The 19900-nt window shown below is 34.5% G+C and overlaps 1 protein-coding gene across 5 annotated transcripts in view; it reads right to left on the reverse strand.

Moving 5' to 3' along the window:
* The window catches only part of HELZ (helicase with zinc finger), a 321547-nt gene that overhangs the window by 186642 nt on the left and 115005 nt on the right, over positions 1-19900 (reverse strand). For all 5 annotated transcript variants that reach the window (XM_074224754.1, XM_074224753.1, XM_074224752.1 and 2 more), the window contains exons 6-10: positions 14446-14497; positions 12785-12860; positions 9879-10077; positions 9135-9242; positions 7717-8014 (exon numbers count right to left, since the gene is read on the reverse strand). In XM_074224754.1, the coding sequence (XP_074080855.1) occupies positions 7717-8014; positions 9135-9242; positions 9879-10077; positions 12785-12860; positions 14446-14497 (733 nt within the window). The remainder of the gene's footprint in view (positions 1-7716; positions 8015-9134; positions 9243-9878; positions 10078-12784; positions 12861-14445; positions 14498-19900) is intronic.

The raw sequence follows: 19900 nt of genomic DNA on the forward strand, positions 1-19900 counted from the left end.
CTAATGACTTCATGAGAAAACAAGAATCGGTAACACAAAACCAAAAGAAAGAAACAATAGAAGAAAATGTAAACTACCTCATCAGCAAAACCACTGACCTTGAGAATCAATCGAGGAGAGACAGCATAAGAATACTGGTCTTCCAGAAAGCATTGAAGAGAAAAAAAGCCTGGACTTAATATTACAGGATTTAGTGATGGAAGACTGACCTTATATCATGGAACCAGAGGACAAAATAGGTATTAAAAGAATACACTGATCCCCTCTGGAAAGGAATTTTAAAATAAAAACACCAAGGAATGTTATAGCCAAATTCCAGAACTATCAGATATATGAGAAAATCCTGCAAGCAGCCAGCAAGAAATAGTTTAAATACCAAGGAGCCACAGTAAGGATTATACAGGACCTGGCTGCATCAACATTAAGGGATTGAAGGGCCTGGAATGAGATATTCCAAAGATCAAGGGAGCTTGGATTGCAGTCAAAAATCCACTATCCAACAAAACTAAGCCTTTTCTTTCAGGGGGAAAAGATAGACATTTAAAAAAATGGGAGACTTCCAACATTTCCTGTTGAAAAGACCACAGCTAAATAGAAAATTTAGACATCAAACAGGAGACTCAAGAGACACATGAAAAGGTTAAAAAAAAGGGTAATGAAAATAAACTGCTATCCAATAAGATGAAACTGGCTACATCCCCACCTGGGAGAAAGACTCTCATAACTCTCTAGAATTGTAACTCTACTAGAGAAAATATGCACAGCCAGAAGTGAAGGACACTCATGACTTTTCTGTGACTCAGATGGAATGATTTAAAAACAATACCTCCTTAAAAAGGGAGACAGTAAGGAGGATAAAGGAGACAGAATGGGGTAAAATCACATTACATTAAGAGGTACAAAGGACATATTGCAATAGAAGGGAAGAAGGGGGGGTGCGAATGACCTGAATCTTACTCTCATCACGTTTGACTTAAAAGTTAACATACACACTCAGTTAAGAATCTTATCTTACCTTTCAAGTTTTAAAGGGGGGAAAGGGGGGGGGGGGGGGAAAGGGGAACTGATGGAAGGAAGTAAAAGAAAGAAGGGACAAAGGGAAAGGGCAAAGAAAGGGGAAGGGGTTGGATATAGGAGGGCAAAACACACTGAAGGTGGTGGTATGCAGAAACAAAATACTAGTGACTATGAATAAAATGAAAAAACAGGGGGAATGAAACAGAAGGAAGACATCATTGAGGGCAATAAAGAGTTAGTAATTATAACTTGGAATGTGAATGGAATGAATTCTCCCTTAAAACATAAGAGAATAGCAGAGCAGATTAAAAAGCAGAATCCTAAAATACGTTGCTTACAAGAAACTCATTTGAAGAGAGAGATACATATAGAATAAAGGTAAAAGGTTGTAGCAAAGTATATTTTGCTTTAGCTGAAGTGAAAAAAGCAGAGGTAGCAATCCTTACCACAGACAAAGAAGCTGCAAAAAAAGATAGTGCTAAAAAAGATAAGGAAGGAAACTATATACTCCTAAAAGGTACCACAGACAATAAAGTAATTTCAATACTAAATATGTATACACATAATGGTATAGCATCCAAATTCTTATAGGACAAGTTGAAGGAGTTAGAGGAAGACATAGAAGCAAAACTCTACTAGTGGGAGACCTCAACCTCCTGCTTTCAGATTTAGATAAATCTAATCATAAAATAAATGAGAAGGAAGTTAAAGAAGTAAATAGATTGTTAGAAAACCTAGATATGATAGACTTATGGAGTAAACTGAATGGTGATAGAAAGAATTATACCTTTTTTTCTGCAGTACATGGCACTTACAAAAAAAATGACCATCTACTAGGGCATAAAAACCTAATAATCAATTGCAGAAAAACAGAAATAGTGAAATCATCTTTCTCAGATCATAAGCAATGCAATAAAAAATCATATGCAATATTGGGCCAGGGAAATATAGACCCAAAACTAATTGGAAACTAAATAACCTCATTTTAAAGAATGAGTGGATCAAACTAATTATAGAAAGAATTAATTATTTCATCCTAGATAATGACAATAATGAAACAACATACCAAAACCCATGGGATTCATTCAAGGCAGTTGGCAGAGGATAAATTATATCTTTAAATGCTTACATAAATAAATTAGAGAAAGAAGAAATCATTGAACTAAATATGCAACTAAAAAGTTAAAGAACAAATTAAAAACTCCCAATTAAATAACAAATTAGAATTCTAAAACTTAAAGGAAAACTTAATAAAATTGAAAGCAAGAACACTTTTGAACTAATAAATAAAACCAAGAGTAGGATTTATGAAAAAAAAATAAAACTGATAAACCTCTGGTTAATCTGATTTTAAAAAAAGAAAGAAGAAAACCAAATTGCTAGTATCATAAATGAAAAAGATGAACTCACCACCAATGAGGAAGAAATTAAGATAATAATTCAGAAATATTTTGCACAACTCTATGTCAATAAATTTGATAATCTAAGTGAAATGGATAAATATTTAAAAAAATATAAGTTGCGCACAATAAATGAAGAGGAAATTAAATACCTAAATACCCCATCTCAGAAAAAAGAAATTCAACAAGCCATTATTGAACTCCCTAAGAAAAATTTTCCAGGGCCAGATGGATTCACAAGTGACTTCTATCAAACTTTTTTTAAAGTTTTTTTTTTTGCAAGGCAATGGGGTTAAGTGGTTTCCCCAAGGCCACACAGCTGGGTAATCATTAAGTGTCTGAGGTCACATTTGAATGCAGGTACTCCTGACTCCAGGGCTTGTGCTCTATCCACTGCGCCACCTAGCTAGCCCCTTCTATCAAACATTTAGGAACAACTGTTCCCAATTCTATATAAACTCTTTGGGAAAAATAGGTGAAGACAGAACTCTGCCTAACTCTTTCTATGACACCAATGTGGTGCTGATACCTAAACCAGGAAGAGTTAAAACAGAGAAAGAAAATTATAGACCCATCTCCTTGATGAATACAGATGAAAAAATCTTAAATAAAAATCTTTGCAAAATGATTATAAGGTATCACTAAGATAATACATTATGAACAAGTGGGATTTATCCCAGGAATGAAGTGTTGGTTCAATATTAGGTAAACTGTTAGTATAATTAATTATATCAATTTCAAACCTATCAGAAATCATATGATTATTTCAATAGATGCTGAAAACACTTTTTGACAAAATATAGCATCCATCCCTACTAAAAACACTAGAGAGCATAGGAATAAATGAATTGTTCCTTAGAATAATAAGCAGAAGGGGCGGCTAGGCTGCATAGTGGATAAAGCACCGGCCCTGGAGTACCTGGGTTCAAATCCGGTCTCAGACACTTAATGATTGCCTAGCTGTGTGGCCTTGGGCAAGCCACTTAACTCCATTTGCCTTGCAAAAAAAAATAAAACTAAAAAAAAAGAATAAGAAGCGGTATCTATCTGAAACCATCAACAAGTATTATCTGCAATGTGGACAGGCTAGACACATTCCCAATAAGATTAGAGGTAAAACAGGGATGCCCATTATCACCACTACTATTCAATATCATGTTAGTAATGTTAGCTTCAGCAATAAGAAAAGAAAAAGAAATTGAAGGTATTAGAATTGGGAAGGAAGAGACAAAACTCTCACTCTGCAGATGACATGATGGTACACCTAGAGAATCCAAAAAAAAAAAAATCATCTAAAAAACTACTAGAAATACTTAGCAACTTTAGCAAAGTCACAGGATATAAAATAAACCCTCATAAATCCTCAAAAAAACTAGCAAGATGCAACAGAAAGAGCTAGAAAGAGAAATCCCATTCAAAGTAACCTCAGACAATATAAAATACCTGGGAGTCTATCTGCCATGGCAGACTCAGAAACTTTTTTTTTAGGTTTGGTTTTTTTTTGTTTTTTTTTTGGGCAAGACAAATGGGGTTAAGTGGCTTGCCCAAGGTCACACAGCTAGGTAATTATTAAGTGTCTGAGGCTGGATTTGAACTCAAGTACTCCTGACCCCAGGGCCAGTGCTCTATCCACTGCACCACCTAGCTGCCCCTCAGAAACTTTGAAATCAATTACAAGTCAGATTTAAATAACTGCATAAATAACAACTGCTCGTGGATATGTCAAGATATTATAATAAAAATAACAATTCTACCAAAATTAAACTACTTGCTTAGTGCCCTACAATCAAAATTCCAAAAAATTACTTTAGTGAGTTAGAAAAAATAGTAAGTAAATTCATACAGAGAAATTAAAAGTCAACAATTTCCAAGGATTCAAGTAAAAAAGGTATAAAAGAAGGTGGCTTAGCCCTACCTGATCTAAAATTATATAATAAAGAATCAGTCATCAAAACTGTCTGGTATTGGCTAAGAAATAGATTGGTAGATCAGTGGAATAGACTAGGTGCAATAGCAGGAAATGATCATAGTAATCTGCCATTTGATAAACCCAAAGAGTTCAGCTATGGGGATAAAAACTCTTCGATTAAAAATACTGGGAAAATTGGAAGTTAATATGGAAGAAACCTGGATTAGACCAACACAAGATTTAGATATGAATAACAATATTATAAGCAAACTAGGAGATCAAGGAATAGTTTACCTGTCAGATCTATGGAAAGAGAAACAGTTTATGACCAAGGAAGAGATGGAGAACATCAATATAAACAAACTAGCTTACATTAAAGTAAAAAGCTTTTGCATACACAAAGCCATTGTAACCAAGATGAAAAGAAATGTATTAAATTGGGAAACAATTTTTCAACTAGTATTTCTGACAAATGACTCATTTCTAAAATATACAGAGAACTGAGTCAAATTTTTGAAAAGACAAGCCATTCCCCAACTGACAAATGGTCAAAGGAAATGCAAAGGCAATTTATAGATGAGGAACTTAACGTGATCCATAGGCATATGAAAAATTGCTCTAAATAATTATTATAAGAGAAATGCAAATTAAAGCATCTCTGAGGTACCACCTCACACCTCTCAGACTGGCCAATATGACCAGAAAGGAAAATGATCAATTTTGGAAGGGATGTGGGAAATCTGGGACATTAATGCATCGTTGGTGGAGCTGTGAATTTGTCCAACCTTTCTGGAGAGCAATTTGGAATTATGCCCAAAGGGCAACAAAAATGTGCATACCTTTTGATCCAGCAATACCACTACTGAGTCTATACCCTGAAGAGATTATGAAAAAAGGTAAAAACATCACCTGCACAAAAATATTTATAGCAGCCCTGTTTGTGGTGGCAAAGAACTAAATTAAGTGAATGTCCTCCACTTGGGGAATGGCTGAACAAACTGTGGTATATGTATGTCATGGAACACTATTGTTCTATTAGAAACCAAGAGAGATGGGAATTCAGGGAAGCCTGAAGGGATTTGCATGAACTGATGCTGAGTGAGATGAGCAGAACCAGAAGAACACTGTATACCCTAACAGCAACATGGGGGTCAAACTTAATGGACTTGCTCATTCCATCACTGCAACAATCAGGCAAAATTCTGGCCTATCTGTGATGAAGAACACCATCTGTATTCAGAGAAAGAATTGTGGGATTTGAACAAAGATCAAAGTTAATTTTAAAAAACTGTTATTATGCAATTTTGCAATCTCCTGTACTTTAATTTTTCTTCCTTAAGGATATGATTTCTCTCTCATCACATTCAACTTAGATCAATGTATACCATGGAAACAATGTCAAGACTAACTGCCTTCAGTGGAGGGATGGAAGAGGGATGAAAGATTAGGGGGGGAATTGTAAAATTAAAAAGAAAATTAAGAAGAAAAAAAGGGAAAAAAAGACCAATTAAGAGATGGGATATTTTGTACCAAAAAATAGCAAGGAGGTCCTGGGTCACTGAGTCTCAGACTCCATGAAAGAAAATAAGGTGTAAGAAACCTGGAAAGTATGAATGGGTCAAGTTGAAAAGGGCTTTAAAAGAGAAAGGATTTCATAACTGATCCTAAAAAGTAACAGGATGCCATTGGAGTTTATTAAATAGAGGGGAGAGAGAGAGAGTGTGTGTGTGTGTGTGTGTGTGTGTGTGTAAGAGAGACATGGTTAGATCTGCCTATTAAGATCTGAAAGTAGGAAGAGTTTTACAGCAATGAGTTTAGGTATAACTGAAGAAGGCAGTGGCAATGTTATAAGAGAAAAAGGAACATATGCAAGAGGCAGAAATGGCAGAAGTTGGCAACAGACTGAATATGAGAGATAAGAGTGAAAAGCTGATGATGCTTTTGTTATAAGCCCATGTGACTGGAAAGATAATGGGACCCTTAACAAAAGTGGGAAGTTGGAAAAGATCTGGCGAAAATTTAATGAGCTCAGCTTTGGTCTTATTGAGTTTAAGATGTCTACATCTATATCATTGCTTTTATAAGATAACATTTTCAAACAATCATCTTGAAAGCTTGAAATATAAACTATTTGTAAATATGGTATTTTTTTCATATATATGTTTATGGTAGAAACTGTGCTTCTGATCACTCATACTTAAGCTTTTCAAGGAATATAGAGGGACACTAGGTTAGTTACTGATATGAAAATTCAGGAAAGTATTTGCCTTGATTTTTCAGGGACCTGGCATTTAGAATTCTCTTCCTAGAGCACAGAATTGATCCTGTTAAAAAAAGACTCAATGGTTTCTTGGATTAGAAGACCCTTTGTAGTAGATTACCTCCTTGATTTAGCAAGACTAAGGAGTTGTTCTTCATGCATCCAAATCAAGGATATCAAAAATTAGTAATATTAAAACCAAACTGGAAGGCCTGGTTACTTTATTTGAATCCAAATGTTTTAAGTTCTTGTTGTTCCTGGTCCATCTCTATTTTCCACCTTTAAAATCATTTATAATTAATTATCACAGCAGGACAAAGACCTTTCAAATTTTTATTCTTTCCTTAAAAATCACTTTCTAAAGTTTGTTGAATGATCACTAAATGTATCAGAATACTCCTCCTTATGTCCTGGATATATCAATTAATAAGCCATTCAAAGAACAAATCTATATCAATTCTTCATGTCACAAATCAAAACCCCCAAAATATCTTAATCCAACCCTGCCATTAGCTATTCTAATGTTCCAAGTGTTTTTCTGCAGCCCAATTTAAAAACCTCCCCAAAATATTGTAAAACATACCAGATTTAATTTAAATATTCAGTATTATGCAGGCATTAAAATAAAGTTGATTTATATAAATCCCATATCAAAAGAACAAAATCTCTTTTTTAGACTCTGACAGAGGGAACAGTATCTATTATACAATATTTTTCACTTAGAATTTGTTTTATCTACATCAGTAAAAATTGTTAGTATGAATAGTCATGTAATTTCTCCTGTTATATAAAATTGAATATAAGAGGCTATTATTATGAATATTGCAAATAGTAATATCTGAAAGTAATTATTATAATTCTTATATTTAAAAAATAGATAAAAGTTGACAGTTAACATAGCATAATCCTCTACAGAAAACTTAGGAATAAGAACTCCTTGCATCAAGAGAATATGGTACAAAATGAACTTATTAATTCTACCATATTAGCCCTATTTATTATGTAAGAAATGCTTCAATAATCTGTAATCTCTACTATCACCTATTTATAGGGCATTTGGAGACCAAACACAATTCTTTTAGTAGAATTACTGAAAGTTGCCTACAGAGGGAAAAAATTCTAAATATTACCTTCTGTAGAAGCAGCATCAATCATTACTCTTTGCATGAGCACTGGTTCCACTCCAAAGTCGAAAACTATGGTTTGGCGAAAAGTTCCAAATATCTCTGTGTTAAATGCTATTCCAACTTTATAAACATAATGATCTAATCCATTCTGAGTCATCATTCGTCCTATCCATTCTTGACAGTTTTCTGGGACTTCCTGTGATACTTGAGTAGTACTGTCTCCAGCAGATATTCCAATAATACTAAAATGAGGACGATGAGCATCATAAAGCAATGCTACTCGATACAGCATTCTTGCAGGCTACAAGAAAGTTAAAAATTCATTGGGTACAAATCCAATTTTAAATCAATATTTAAGTTATTTCCATAGAAAGTTTTAATTTTTCCATATTTCTAGAATTTTACAAATAAGCTATTTAAATAAAAATTTAAATGTTTTGAATTTGAATTTATGTTAAAAACTTGAATTATAAAAGTATTTTATGTTAAAAAGTGATCTCTTTGTGGCACACTGCTCAATTCTTTCATTGTTACCCCTGGTAATTCTTCAGTCACCTATTCTTTAAGTCCTCCATTCCTTTCCCTATCCTCTTCCCAACAGCAGAGTCTGTAATGTAATACATCAAGAGTCATTTCTGAGCAGTAAAGGAGGCTTCGTAAACAAGGCTCAAGTATCCAAAAGTCCGAGATATGATGTGAGACAGGACAGTAGGATAAAGTATACTAAATAATAATACAAAAACTGTTACAATGTTCACATTCAAAGAAAGTTTTATCTTTTACTCAATTTTAACCTTAAACATTATCATTCAGGAAGCCAAACAGAAGCAACAAATTCCTCATTCTTGTTAAGATGTATCTTATTAACAATCGTTACAAAATTATAAAAACAGATTGCAATTTTTTTTATGACCCACATTGGTCAATTCAACAATTTTTTTTAAGTTTTTGCAAGGCAATGGGGTTAAGTGGCTTGCCCAAGGTCACACAGCTAGGTAATTATTAAGTATCTGAGGCTGGATTTGAACTCAGGTACTTCTGACTCCAGGGCTAGTGCTCTATCCACTGTGCTGCCTAGCCGCCCCAATTCAACAATTTTTACAATAGAGTTTAGGTCATAATAAATCATAAACCACTCCAAAAAACTAAGTTTAAGAAATAATACATTAAATAACATGAAAGAACTTCCTACCCTCTTAAAAATATATATATATACATAAATCCTCTATAATTATTGCAACAAAACCTAACAAAAGGATCTAACATCATTTTAATAACCAAAATATAATTCATATTGATTTTTTAGTTAATTATATATAAAATACTACATTTCCACTATTTAATGATTTTCTAAAAAAAATTTAAATGAACAATATGCCTATCAGTGTTAATTTATTTTAAAGCAAAACCCAAATCCATACCTTACAAGTGAGAGCAAATGTCCATGTCTGATGTGACTTTTTGGTGGTGACAGTAAGAGATAATTCTGGACTATGCTCTACCCACACACCTTCTACACATTCACTAAGCTGGAATTGAAAAGAAATGAACCAATTGTTACAAGTCAACTATCAAAAATAATCAAGTCTAGTAAATCTGCTTCAACACTGAACTTGCTATATGTTATAGAAATTCTGTGCACTGGCATCATGTTTCTATCATGGAAATAGAATGCAATAAACCAAAGTACATGAAAAACATTCACAAAAAAATTGACAATTGTTTATGCCCTAAAAGAAGAATATAGGAAAATTTTTTAATAACTTTCAAATCCTACCTGGATAAACTAAGGCTGCAGCATTACAGATACCTTGTTTATTTGACTTATTTTAGATCTACAGATATTTTCTTATTAATACAGCAGTTTACATTCAATGTTTAAAGAGTATTTCATATATGTTTATCTAATAGGATTCATACAAGTTAATGAGATAAATAGTGTAAACATTATCATCCCCGTTCATATGCACAGTCAATGTCAGAACCAGGATTTGAATCCAGATCTTCTGACTTCAAACATAGTGCTTTTAGAACTAAACCAAGATGGTTCATCAGAAATCCAAATACAATTTTTACCCAAAGAATAGGACAAAAGATCAGGCTGTACATAGGTCCAAACAAATTTGTGGTTAAAATATAAAAATAAGAATAATTATTCTCCTCACCACTTTCTCAGGAGACAGTGAATTCATCCATTTCTCTATCAAAGTTTCCATGTAACTTCCAGAAAACTCTTTACTTTCTTTCTGCTGTTTCAATTTTATCAGTCTTGATGCATATCTTTTCTGCCATTCAGTTAGCTCTTCCTGGGAATGAGCTGATGTGCACTGGGCACCATACCTACAGATTCCTTGCTCTAAAAATCTAAGTATAAAAAAAAAAAGATAATTGTACCATGTACAATTTGTAAAGGTACACCTAAGACCATTATGTGTTTGTTCTCTTCTCTTTATCAATCAGAACAACTTGTGTTTTCCAGTAGATTTGATCACAATGCAGTGAATTAGTTTAAAAAAGATTATCTTAGCAGCAGTAGTTACTGCAGTTGTAATTTCACAGCCTAACATCCAAAATCCAATGATCTCATTCTGTATTTTCTGGTAAAAAGGGAGGGAGGGGAGCAATAACAAATAGGTCCTAAATCATAACAACCTAAGGATCTCTCAAAAATTCCACCTACAAACATTTATCCTTATTGGTTCATGACAAACATTCCTCTTAGATAAGTTTTCCTTAAAGTTTTTGAAGCAACACTGACATCAAGTGGTTCAACTATTCAAATACATATATAGGCTATTCAACATACTGTAATGAAAACTACTTATAAACTACAATTACTTATGAATAAATTATTAAATAATTCATATAATGCATCTAATTTTTACTTAAATTTTCAATTACACCAAATAATATTTTCCCTCTATATATTCATTTATTTATTATGGTTAGTTACTATTAACCTACACTACTCCAAATTATTGTCATGGTTTTTTGCTCATGTACTTGGAATTATAAAATAAATTTAGGGTGAAAACTATTTTACAAAGCCAAATGGGGCATTCTGCAATGATTTTTGTCTTTCACAAAAAATCATTTTGGTTTTCATATTTTAGAAAAGATAAAGCTAATGACTTCTCATTGATATTTGTGACCTGGAGAAAGATAATTTCCTTTCTCAAAGACAGTATCAAATTACATAAAAAAATAAGATTGTCCCTTATAAAATGTTCTAGTCAAAATATGGATTAAAAAATTCTCCTAAAAATAAAACAAAAGTAAACAATAAATCAATTTTACAAACCAAATTTTTAAATGACTGATAATGACCCCTTGAGGAAAAAAATTCTTAATGTAAGATTACATAATAAAATAGTTATTCCACAAACAATTAAATAAGGGAAAGAAAATAATATCCCAATAAAAATAAACATGAGTGATAAAACAAAATTACCACATCAGGCACTAAATTTGTCAAGTTAATAATTTGACATTTAAAGTCATTCTGCACTGTGACAATTTACTCATGATATATTGTGTTCTTAAATTTATTCACATTAAAATTAATACATTTAGAACAAGGAAGAGAGCATATGAATGAGGAAAACATTTGTATCAAATATTTCTCCAAAGGGGTTTGATATACGAGTTATAAACAACAATCCTCCAACTAGCTAAGTAACCAAAAAATAGTATTAGTTCTCAAAAAATTATAAACTATTAACAACCATATGAAAAAAACTATAAATTATAAAATTACAAATTATGAATGAAATTCAAATCAAAATAACTGTGAAGTTTCACTCATATCCAGTAAAATATGAAAATAACAGAAAATGGAAACAGTCACAGTTGGAGGTGGTAGAGAAAGACAGATAATTTAATGTAATTTTAAGTAAAGTTGCAAATTAGTAGAACCATTATCAAAAGTAACTTGGAATTATTCAAATAAAGTAACTAAAATTTCCATATCCTTTGACCCAGAAATTTTGAAGGTAGAAATACATACCAAAGAAATGAGTAACAGAAAGTTTATATACCAAAACAATTATAAAAACTTTTTTTGTAATAACAACTAGAATCAGTTCCCCTTTTGGTTAAGGAATGGTTAAATAAATTGTGGATCATGAATTTAACAGAATATTACTTTTCAGACAGAAACTGCAAACAATGAATACAGAGAAAGACTCAAATGAATTGAAAGTAAGCAGAGCTAGGAAAACAATATATGCAATGAAAACATCAGGGCACATTTTGAAAAGCAACCATCACAAAAATACTCAAGGCAAATGTAAAAATTTGCTCTAAAAAGATTTATACATGTTATTTTTGTACTTACTATTACATTACCTATTTATTAACTAAATAGGTAATACAGGTCAAATTTTTTAAAAATGAATACAAATTGCTATAAAAATATTTAAACATTCCTCCCTCCCCTTTAATGCAGAAATAGACTATGAAGGTAAGACCACTGCATATACTGTCAAACATGATCAATATGCTTCATTAGTTTTGCTGAATTGTTTTATTCCTGGTTTTTTCAATGCCTGTCACAAGTCTACAAACATATAAATATACATACACACACATATATATAGAAACAAATGGTGTAAAAAAGGTATCAATAAAAAAATTGTTCAATAAAACAAGAGTCTCCATGCACTTAAAAAAACAGTTGTGGTTTTGCTAAAGTGTAGGTCTACTGCACTACTGTTCTGCTCCCTAAAGCTTCTAGGATCAAATATTATTTCATCTCCATATCATCTTTTTACATTTTACATTTTTGTGGAAATTTTGTAATAATAATTAGCTTAGTATCTGTATTTAAGTTATAAAAAAGTAAACAAAGACATATTGGAAGTAAACAGTCAAAAGTTTTTAGTGACAGAAATGCATGATCAAAAAGTTCTGGATACCTAACTTCAACAAAGCATATCAACAACTTAAGAGTACTTGAGGCACTGAAAGGTTAAGTAATACAGTGAGGAGTCAATGAATTATTGATTTTCAAAAACAGAGGGAAAAGAACTAAGCAAAAGAGATAATTTTTAAAAAGTACTTGCCATTTTACCTTTTACACAAAGTATACTCCTCACTGCTGGTGATTCCTCTAGGTGGAGGGCGGAAATGCCAACCATTTCGAGAACCTGGAGAATGATCAGTAAATATATGCATTTTTCATTACGTGCTTGCTATTAATTTCAATATTTTATACAAAAAATTCCCTCTGGAATCACATGCTAGATAATGCAAAAAAATGATATGGAACTACTGTCCTTTCTGAAAAGACTTAAAGATCACTGGATTAAATCACTCAAATAAGAGAAAAACATCAATAACAAAGATTTAGATTAGAACAAGGGCCACAGAAATTAAAACATTTTACTAGCTTTTTGTCCTATAAAATAGCTGATTTATTTCTTGTTACCCTTAGATAAAATATTAGCCTATCTGAGGTAATTTAGGTACTCAATACTTCTTCATTGAATATTCTTTCTGAAAAGAAAAAGTTTCATATACAAAGCAATAAGCAAATCTCAACACTGGGAGTCCATGTTACCTAGGATTTATTTAAGTATTATAATCTAAGGTAAATTTCTCAAAACTAGGTCAGTCAAAACTGAACTTAAGTGCAAAAATGAAAGAAAATGGTGTCGATTAAAAGAACAAGTGGGTAATAATTTTCAAGCGTCTCATGGCTTTTCAGTTATTCTTTATTTTGGAACCCAAATAACCTCTCTAGGCCTTAAATTTTTTTTTTTTTTAGGAAATGGAGATAAGATTTACATTACCTACCTAACAGGCATGTTGTGAGGAAAGGATTTTATAAAACACTATATCAATATAAGCAGTTATTATATTAAGGAAGAACTGCTTAAAACTAATAAATTCTTGGGGCGGCTAGGTGGCGCAGTGGATAAAGCACTGGCCCTGGACTCAGGAGTACCTGGGTTCAAATCCAGTCTCAGACACTTAATAATTACCTAGCTGTGTGGCCTTGGGCAAGTCATTTAACCCCATTTGCCTTGCCAAAAAAAAAACCTAATAAATTCTTAACCTAATAGAGTAGGGTAGAGAGAAAACTGAGTAATTAAACTTCAAGCTGCATAAGAAGATTTAAATGTAGCACTGAATTTAGGACACAAGTATATGGAATTAGATGGCTTCAAGTTCTCTTACACATCTGTTACTCTATAAAATACCATGGAAAAAACTCCTATTATTCAACCTAATTCTTTGAGCAAAATTTATTCAATGTTTTCTATAGTGATATAGTGGGTCAGAGTGAAACCTTGGAGGCAGGAAGAAAAGGAATCAAGTCCTACATCTGACAAATATTCAGGCAACTCTAAAGCTAACAAAAAGTTTCAGACATGCGGTAGTTAGGTGGTAGAGTGAACAGAGCACAGGCCTTGGAGTCAGGAGGACCTGAGTTCAAATCTAATCTCAGACATTTAATAATTACTTAACTGTGTGACCATGGGCAAGTTACTTAACCTTATAGCCTTGCAAAAACAAAAACATAAAAAAATTACAAACTGCACTAATGAAGGGAGCTCTTACATTGCAAATTACCTACAGCAAAGAAATTAAAGGTCTGGACCAAACAATTTCTAACCCATTTCCGACTAATATATGATATTTCAATAAATTTCTCCTCTATAATGAAGACCCCCTCCCCAACAAAAAGAAAAACTAAGATTAGCAAAGAGTTATTTAATTTACCCTTACCTTCTTCCAAGTCTTCCACATGATATTCAGATGGGACTTTACTACTTGCTGTCTGTAATTTCATAAAGAGAAAATATTTTGAAAATGAATACAATTCTAAATTTCTAAAATTACTGTTTTAATGACTCAACAGCTATATGGGGAAGAGAAAATTTTATTAACATGAAAAGTTTAAGTACAACAAAAAAGTTCCTGATTAGATATTCAATTCCACAATACTTCTCTATATTATAAATAATTATGTTTGGGAAAAAATTTGTTGCAACACAAATAAATGCACTCTTCATTAAAAAAGAGAAAAATGAATACAAGCAATTTTTTTATTACAAATGGCCATTACAATAACAGGGAAAGTAGTGTCTCAAATGAGAAAATGTCCCTTGTTCCTCAATTCATAGAACTTGCAGAATAAATGACCAAGTATTGAAATAACAAATTCCTAATCCACAACCCTGCCAGAGAAGACACTGCAAAGACTGGAAAAGAGAAGATCTCAAGATCTTCAGAATTCAGAATAATTTCCCATGGAAAAATATTACAAATGTTAGTTATATGTGGTTGAAATTGTAATAAGAATAGTAATTTTATATATACATACACACACATATATACATATATGCATACATATAATGCTTTAGGGTTTTCAAAATATGTTACGTGTATCTTATTTTAGTGGGCACTCCAGGCATATCATTTATTTTTTTTCTGTGTACTTTTATAAATTTATTTTTTTATTCTCATTTTGTACAAATGTTTTTTTTAACATTAATAAAATATTCTTGTTTACAAGTAAACAAAATACCCCTCCTCCCCCATGAATATAGATAGACTTGCTTGGGTGAAAAAAGTAAAGGGGAGAGAGAAAAAAATTAAAATTAAAAAAATAATAGCAATAATGGTAGGTGGCGCAATGGAAAAAGCACCAGCCCTGGAGCCACAAGCACCAGAGCCCATATCCAGTCTCGTAAACCCAACCATCACCCAGCCCTGTGACAGGCAAGCCACCCAATCCCCACTGTCCTGCAAAAACCAAAAAGAAGGGAAAAAAAAGACCCAAAATAAAATAAAATAGTAATAATAGTAGGGGTGGCTGGGTGGCAGACAGAGCATTGGCCCTTGAGCCAGGAGCACCTGGGTCCAAATCCAGCCCCAGACACCCAAAGATCACCCTGCTATGTGGCCCCAGGAAGGCCATCCAGGCCCACTTGCCCTACACCCTCCCCCAAATAATAATAACAAAAAATGTGCTTGAGTCTTTGTTCCAACACCAACAACTCTGTCACGGGCGGATCTCATTCTTTATGATAAGTCCATCACAAAAGTTACTTCCATATTTTTCCACCATTGCCATTGCTGATCGCAACTCCCTCCTTTCATATTTCTCCACTACCATGTACTATATTTTCTCTCTCCTTTCACTCTGACTCTGCTAGGGTCGTTGACTGGCTCAGCAGACAGATCCCTGGTCCTGGGGCCAAGAAGCCCTGAGCCCCCATACCACCCCTTAGGCCCAGAATCCACCTGGCCCTATGGTCCTGGACAGGCCTTCCAATCCCAGCCCCTTGCAAGAAGTAAAAAAGAAAATGTATTATATCTGACCATTCTCCCCCATGGTCCATCCTCTCCTCCTTTATTCACATCCCCACCCCTTCCCCCTGCTCCTCCCTCCTTCTTACTCCAGATGTCTATACCCCACTGAGTATATTTGCTGTTTCCTCTCCTAGCCATCTCTGATGAGAGCAAAGGTTCCCTCATTCCCCCTTGCCTCCCCCCTTCCATATCATTGCAACAGCTCATTGTAATAAAAAAAAAAATCTTATGTGAAATATCTTGGACTATTCCCCCTCTCCTTTTTCTTTCTGCCATTCCATTTCCCTTTTTTTCTACTGACTCCATTTTTACACCATATTTTATCTTCAAATTCAGCTTTCTCCTGTGCTTCAACTATAAAAGCTCTCTCTACCTGCTCTATTAACTGAAAAGGTTCATATCAGTAGTATCAGTGTCATTTTTCTATGCAGGAATACATGCAGTTCATCCTCATTAAGTCCCTCATATTTCCCCCCTCTCCTCCAATCTCCATGCTTCACCTGAGTCCTGTATCTGAAGATCAAACCTTCTGTTCAGCTCTGGCCATTCCAAAAGGAACATTTGAAATTCCCCTGGTTCATTGTAAGTCCATCTTTTTCCCTGGAAGAGGACATTCTGCCTTGCTGGGTAGCTCATTCTTGGCTGCATTCTAAGATCTTTTGCCTTCCGGTATATTGTATTCCAAGCCCTACAAGCTTCCAATGTAGTTGCTGCTAAGTCCTGTGTGATCCTGACTGCAGCTCCACGATATTTGAACTGTGTCCTTCTGGCTGCTTGTAATATTTTCTCTTTGACTTGGGAGTTCTGGAACTTGGCTATAATATTCCTAGGGGTTGGTTTTTTGGGATCTCTTTCTCTGGGGGATCAGTGGATTCTCTCCATTTCTATTTTGCCCTCTGCTTCTAGAATATCAGGGCAATTTTCCTGTAGTAATTCTTTGAAAATGATGTCAAGGCTCTTTTCCTGATCAAGACTTTCAGGTATTCCACTAATTTTTAAATTATCTTTCCTAAGTCTGTTTTCCATATCAGTTGTTTTTTCAATGAGATATTTCACATTTTCTTCTAATTTTTCATTTTTTTTTGTTTTGAAGTATTGATTCCTGATTTCTGGTAAATTCATCAATCTTCCTGAATTCTATTCTTTTTCTGAAGGATTTGTTCTCCTCAGAGAGTTTTCTTATCTCTTTTTCCATCTGGCCAATTCTGCTTTTTAAAGCATTCTTCTCCTCAATAACTTTTTGAACTGTTTTATCCATTTGACCTAAGCTGGTTTTTAGCATGCTATTTTCTTCAGCATTTTCTTGGATTTCTTTGACTAAGCTGCTGACTTCATTTTCATGTTTTTCCTGCATCTCTCTCCTTTCTTTTCCCAGTTTTTCTTCCAACTCCCTCATTTGATTTTCGAAGTCTTTTTTTGAGCTCTGTCATAGCCTGAGCCCAATTTCTGTTTTTCTTGGAGTCTTTAGATGCAGGAGCTTATGCTTCCTCATCTTCAGACTGAGTATTTTGATCACTCTTGGGCTCATTCGCAAAATATTTCTCAATAGTCTTCCTTTTGTTTCTCTGCTTGCTCATTTTCGCAGCCTGGGCCTGTTTTGGGGGTGCTTCCTGAGCTTTTTGGGACACTCCCACAAGGGTCTCAGTGTGTGAGGCTCTCTGTCCTCCCTCCTGGTCTGTGAATGACCATAAGCACCCCCCTCTGCCACGGGGCTGAGGTGTGTGTGGGGGGGGGGCTGCTGTTCTATGGGGGGGGGGGCCTAGACTGGGATCAGGATCTGAATGTGGTCAGAGCCCCAGAGTCCTGTTCCAGGGGCAGAGAACAGAGTTCACAGTCTCTCTTCACTCCCCTCCCTCAGCTCAATGGGCTCATGCCCTGGGGGCTCCTGCTTGCCAGATCCACCTGCTTCTGTTTCCAGTTCTGGGCGGCAGTGGCCAAGCTGCTCCCTGAGTGTCCTGAGGGCTGGGCTCCACAGTGCTCACTCTGGCAGAGGTCCCCCGCTGTTCCCCCACTTTGTGCCCGGTGCTCCTCAGGGTGCAGATCAGGAGACTCCCAGGCTGCTGTGAGCTGAGACTCCCAGCGCCCTGGGGCTGCCTCCGGGAGGCTGAAGTTCTTTGGCTCTGGCAGGCCACCCCTCTGGCAGGCCACCCTTCCGACCCCAGGGAGCAGAGCCTTTCTGCTCTTTTCCAGGTTACCTTGAGTGGGAGAACTGCCTCACTGGGTCCCTTTGTGGGTTCTGTCTCTCGAAAGTTTAGTTATAGTCCTTAGCTGATGAGTTTTATCAGAGAGCTCCCTTCTTGTCGCCATCTTGGCTCCGCCCCCCCAGGCATATCATTTAAACCCACCACAATTCAAATACTGTAGCTAAGCTGACTTACAAATGAACTTTGGGAATTTGCAAAAGTTTTGAAAATTAGGCATTACCAAAAAATCTGAGCTTACAAATAACCCAAGGCCATTCACTTCACAAAGAATTCTAAGTGTTTCAAAAAGATTTACAACTTAAATAGAAAATTTTCATAACTAAACAAATGATTAAATTGCAATAAAACTTTAAAGAAAAGTATCAGTAGCATTAAATTAGGTATAGTCATAATTCAAGACACTGCATTGTGCATAAATTCACTTTAAAAATGCATATCATTTGATTCTTTAAAAAGCTTTTTTCTTTAAAGTTTTTGTAAGCCAATGGAGTTAAGTGGCTTGCTCAGGGCCACACAGCTAGGTAATTATTAAGTGTCTGAGGCTGGATTTGAACTCAGGTACTCCTGACTCCAAGGCCAATGCTTTATCCTCTGTGCCACCTAGCCGCCCCTACAAGACTTTTCTTAAAATTTTTTTTCCTAATGAAATAACATGACATATGAATGAGAATAAACTATCTTTTATCAAAACACAAAGCCTATTTTTCTTTAATGGACCTGTGTCTTCATCAGTATAGGGATCTCTTAGAAGAAAAACATCTCTATCAATTTAGATTAGTACCTTCTTTTCAACTTATATCTTTACAGATTTCTCAGGAGAATTGAGAGGATAGCTTTGCCCAGAAAACAGAATCAGTACCTATTAGAGACAAGACTGAACCTAGGTTTTTCTGATCCCAAGACCAGTTCTCTTTCCATCATGCCAAAGTGACTAGGAGGATAATTTTTAAAAAAGAAAATATACATGGTAAATGGTCTAAAGCACACTGACTACTGTTGATCAATAACCAGAAAATCAGTAGATTATATTCATGCTGATATGTTTGAGTTCAATATAGTGGTTTAACTGACTGGGATGTACCACTCTCATAACAGAAGTGATTATGCTTGTGCTTACCCTTTCATTATCAGAGTTATGGAATTTAAGTGTTTTAAAAACACCATTTTTTAAATGATCAGAACCCCATAAATCAAGAACAGTTAGAGAGATATCTTAGGCAAGTTATTATATGGCACTTCTCTAAAGAAAAGATGGTAAAATGTTATATATTACTAGGTTCCATTAAATATGAAATAAAATATCCATTAGAAAATTAACAATTTTTAAAAATATAACAATTAATAAAGAACAGTCACTAAACAGTCTCTTGAAGGTCTACATCTTCATCAACCACTTTCATCTCTATTCTCTAATCTCTTTTCTCTCTCTCTCTCTCTCTCTCTCTCTCTCTCTCTCTCTCTCTCTCTCTCTCTTTAGGTTTTTGCAAGGCAATGTGGTTAAGTGGCTTGCCCAAGGCCTCACAGATAGGTAATTATTAAGTGTCTGTGGTCAGATTTGAACTCAGGAACTTCTTACTCCAGGGCTGGTGTTCTATCCGCTGCACCACCTAGCCACCCCATTCACTAATCTCAAAATAGGACTATGCTAAGTGCCTGGGATA

The sequence above is a fragment of the Macrotis lagotis genome, chromosome 2, assembly GCF_037893015.1.
Source record: "Macrotis lagotis isolate mMagLag1 chromosome 2, bilby.v1.9.chrom.fasta, whole genome shotgun sequence".
Taxonomy (NCBI): Eukaryota; Metazoa; Chordata; class Mammalia; order Peramelemorphia; family Peramelidae; genus Macrotis; species Macrotis lagotis.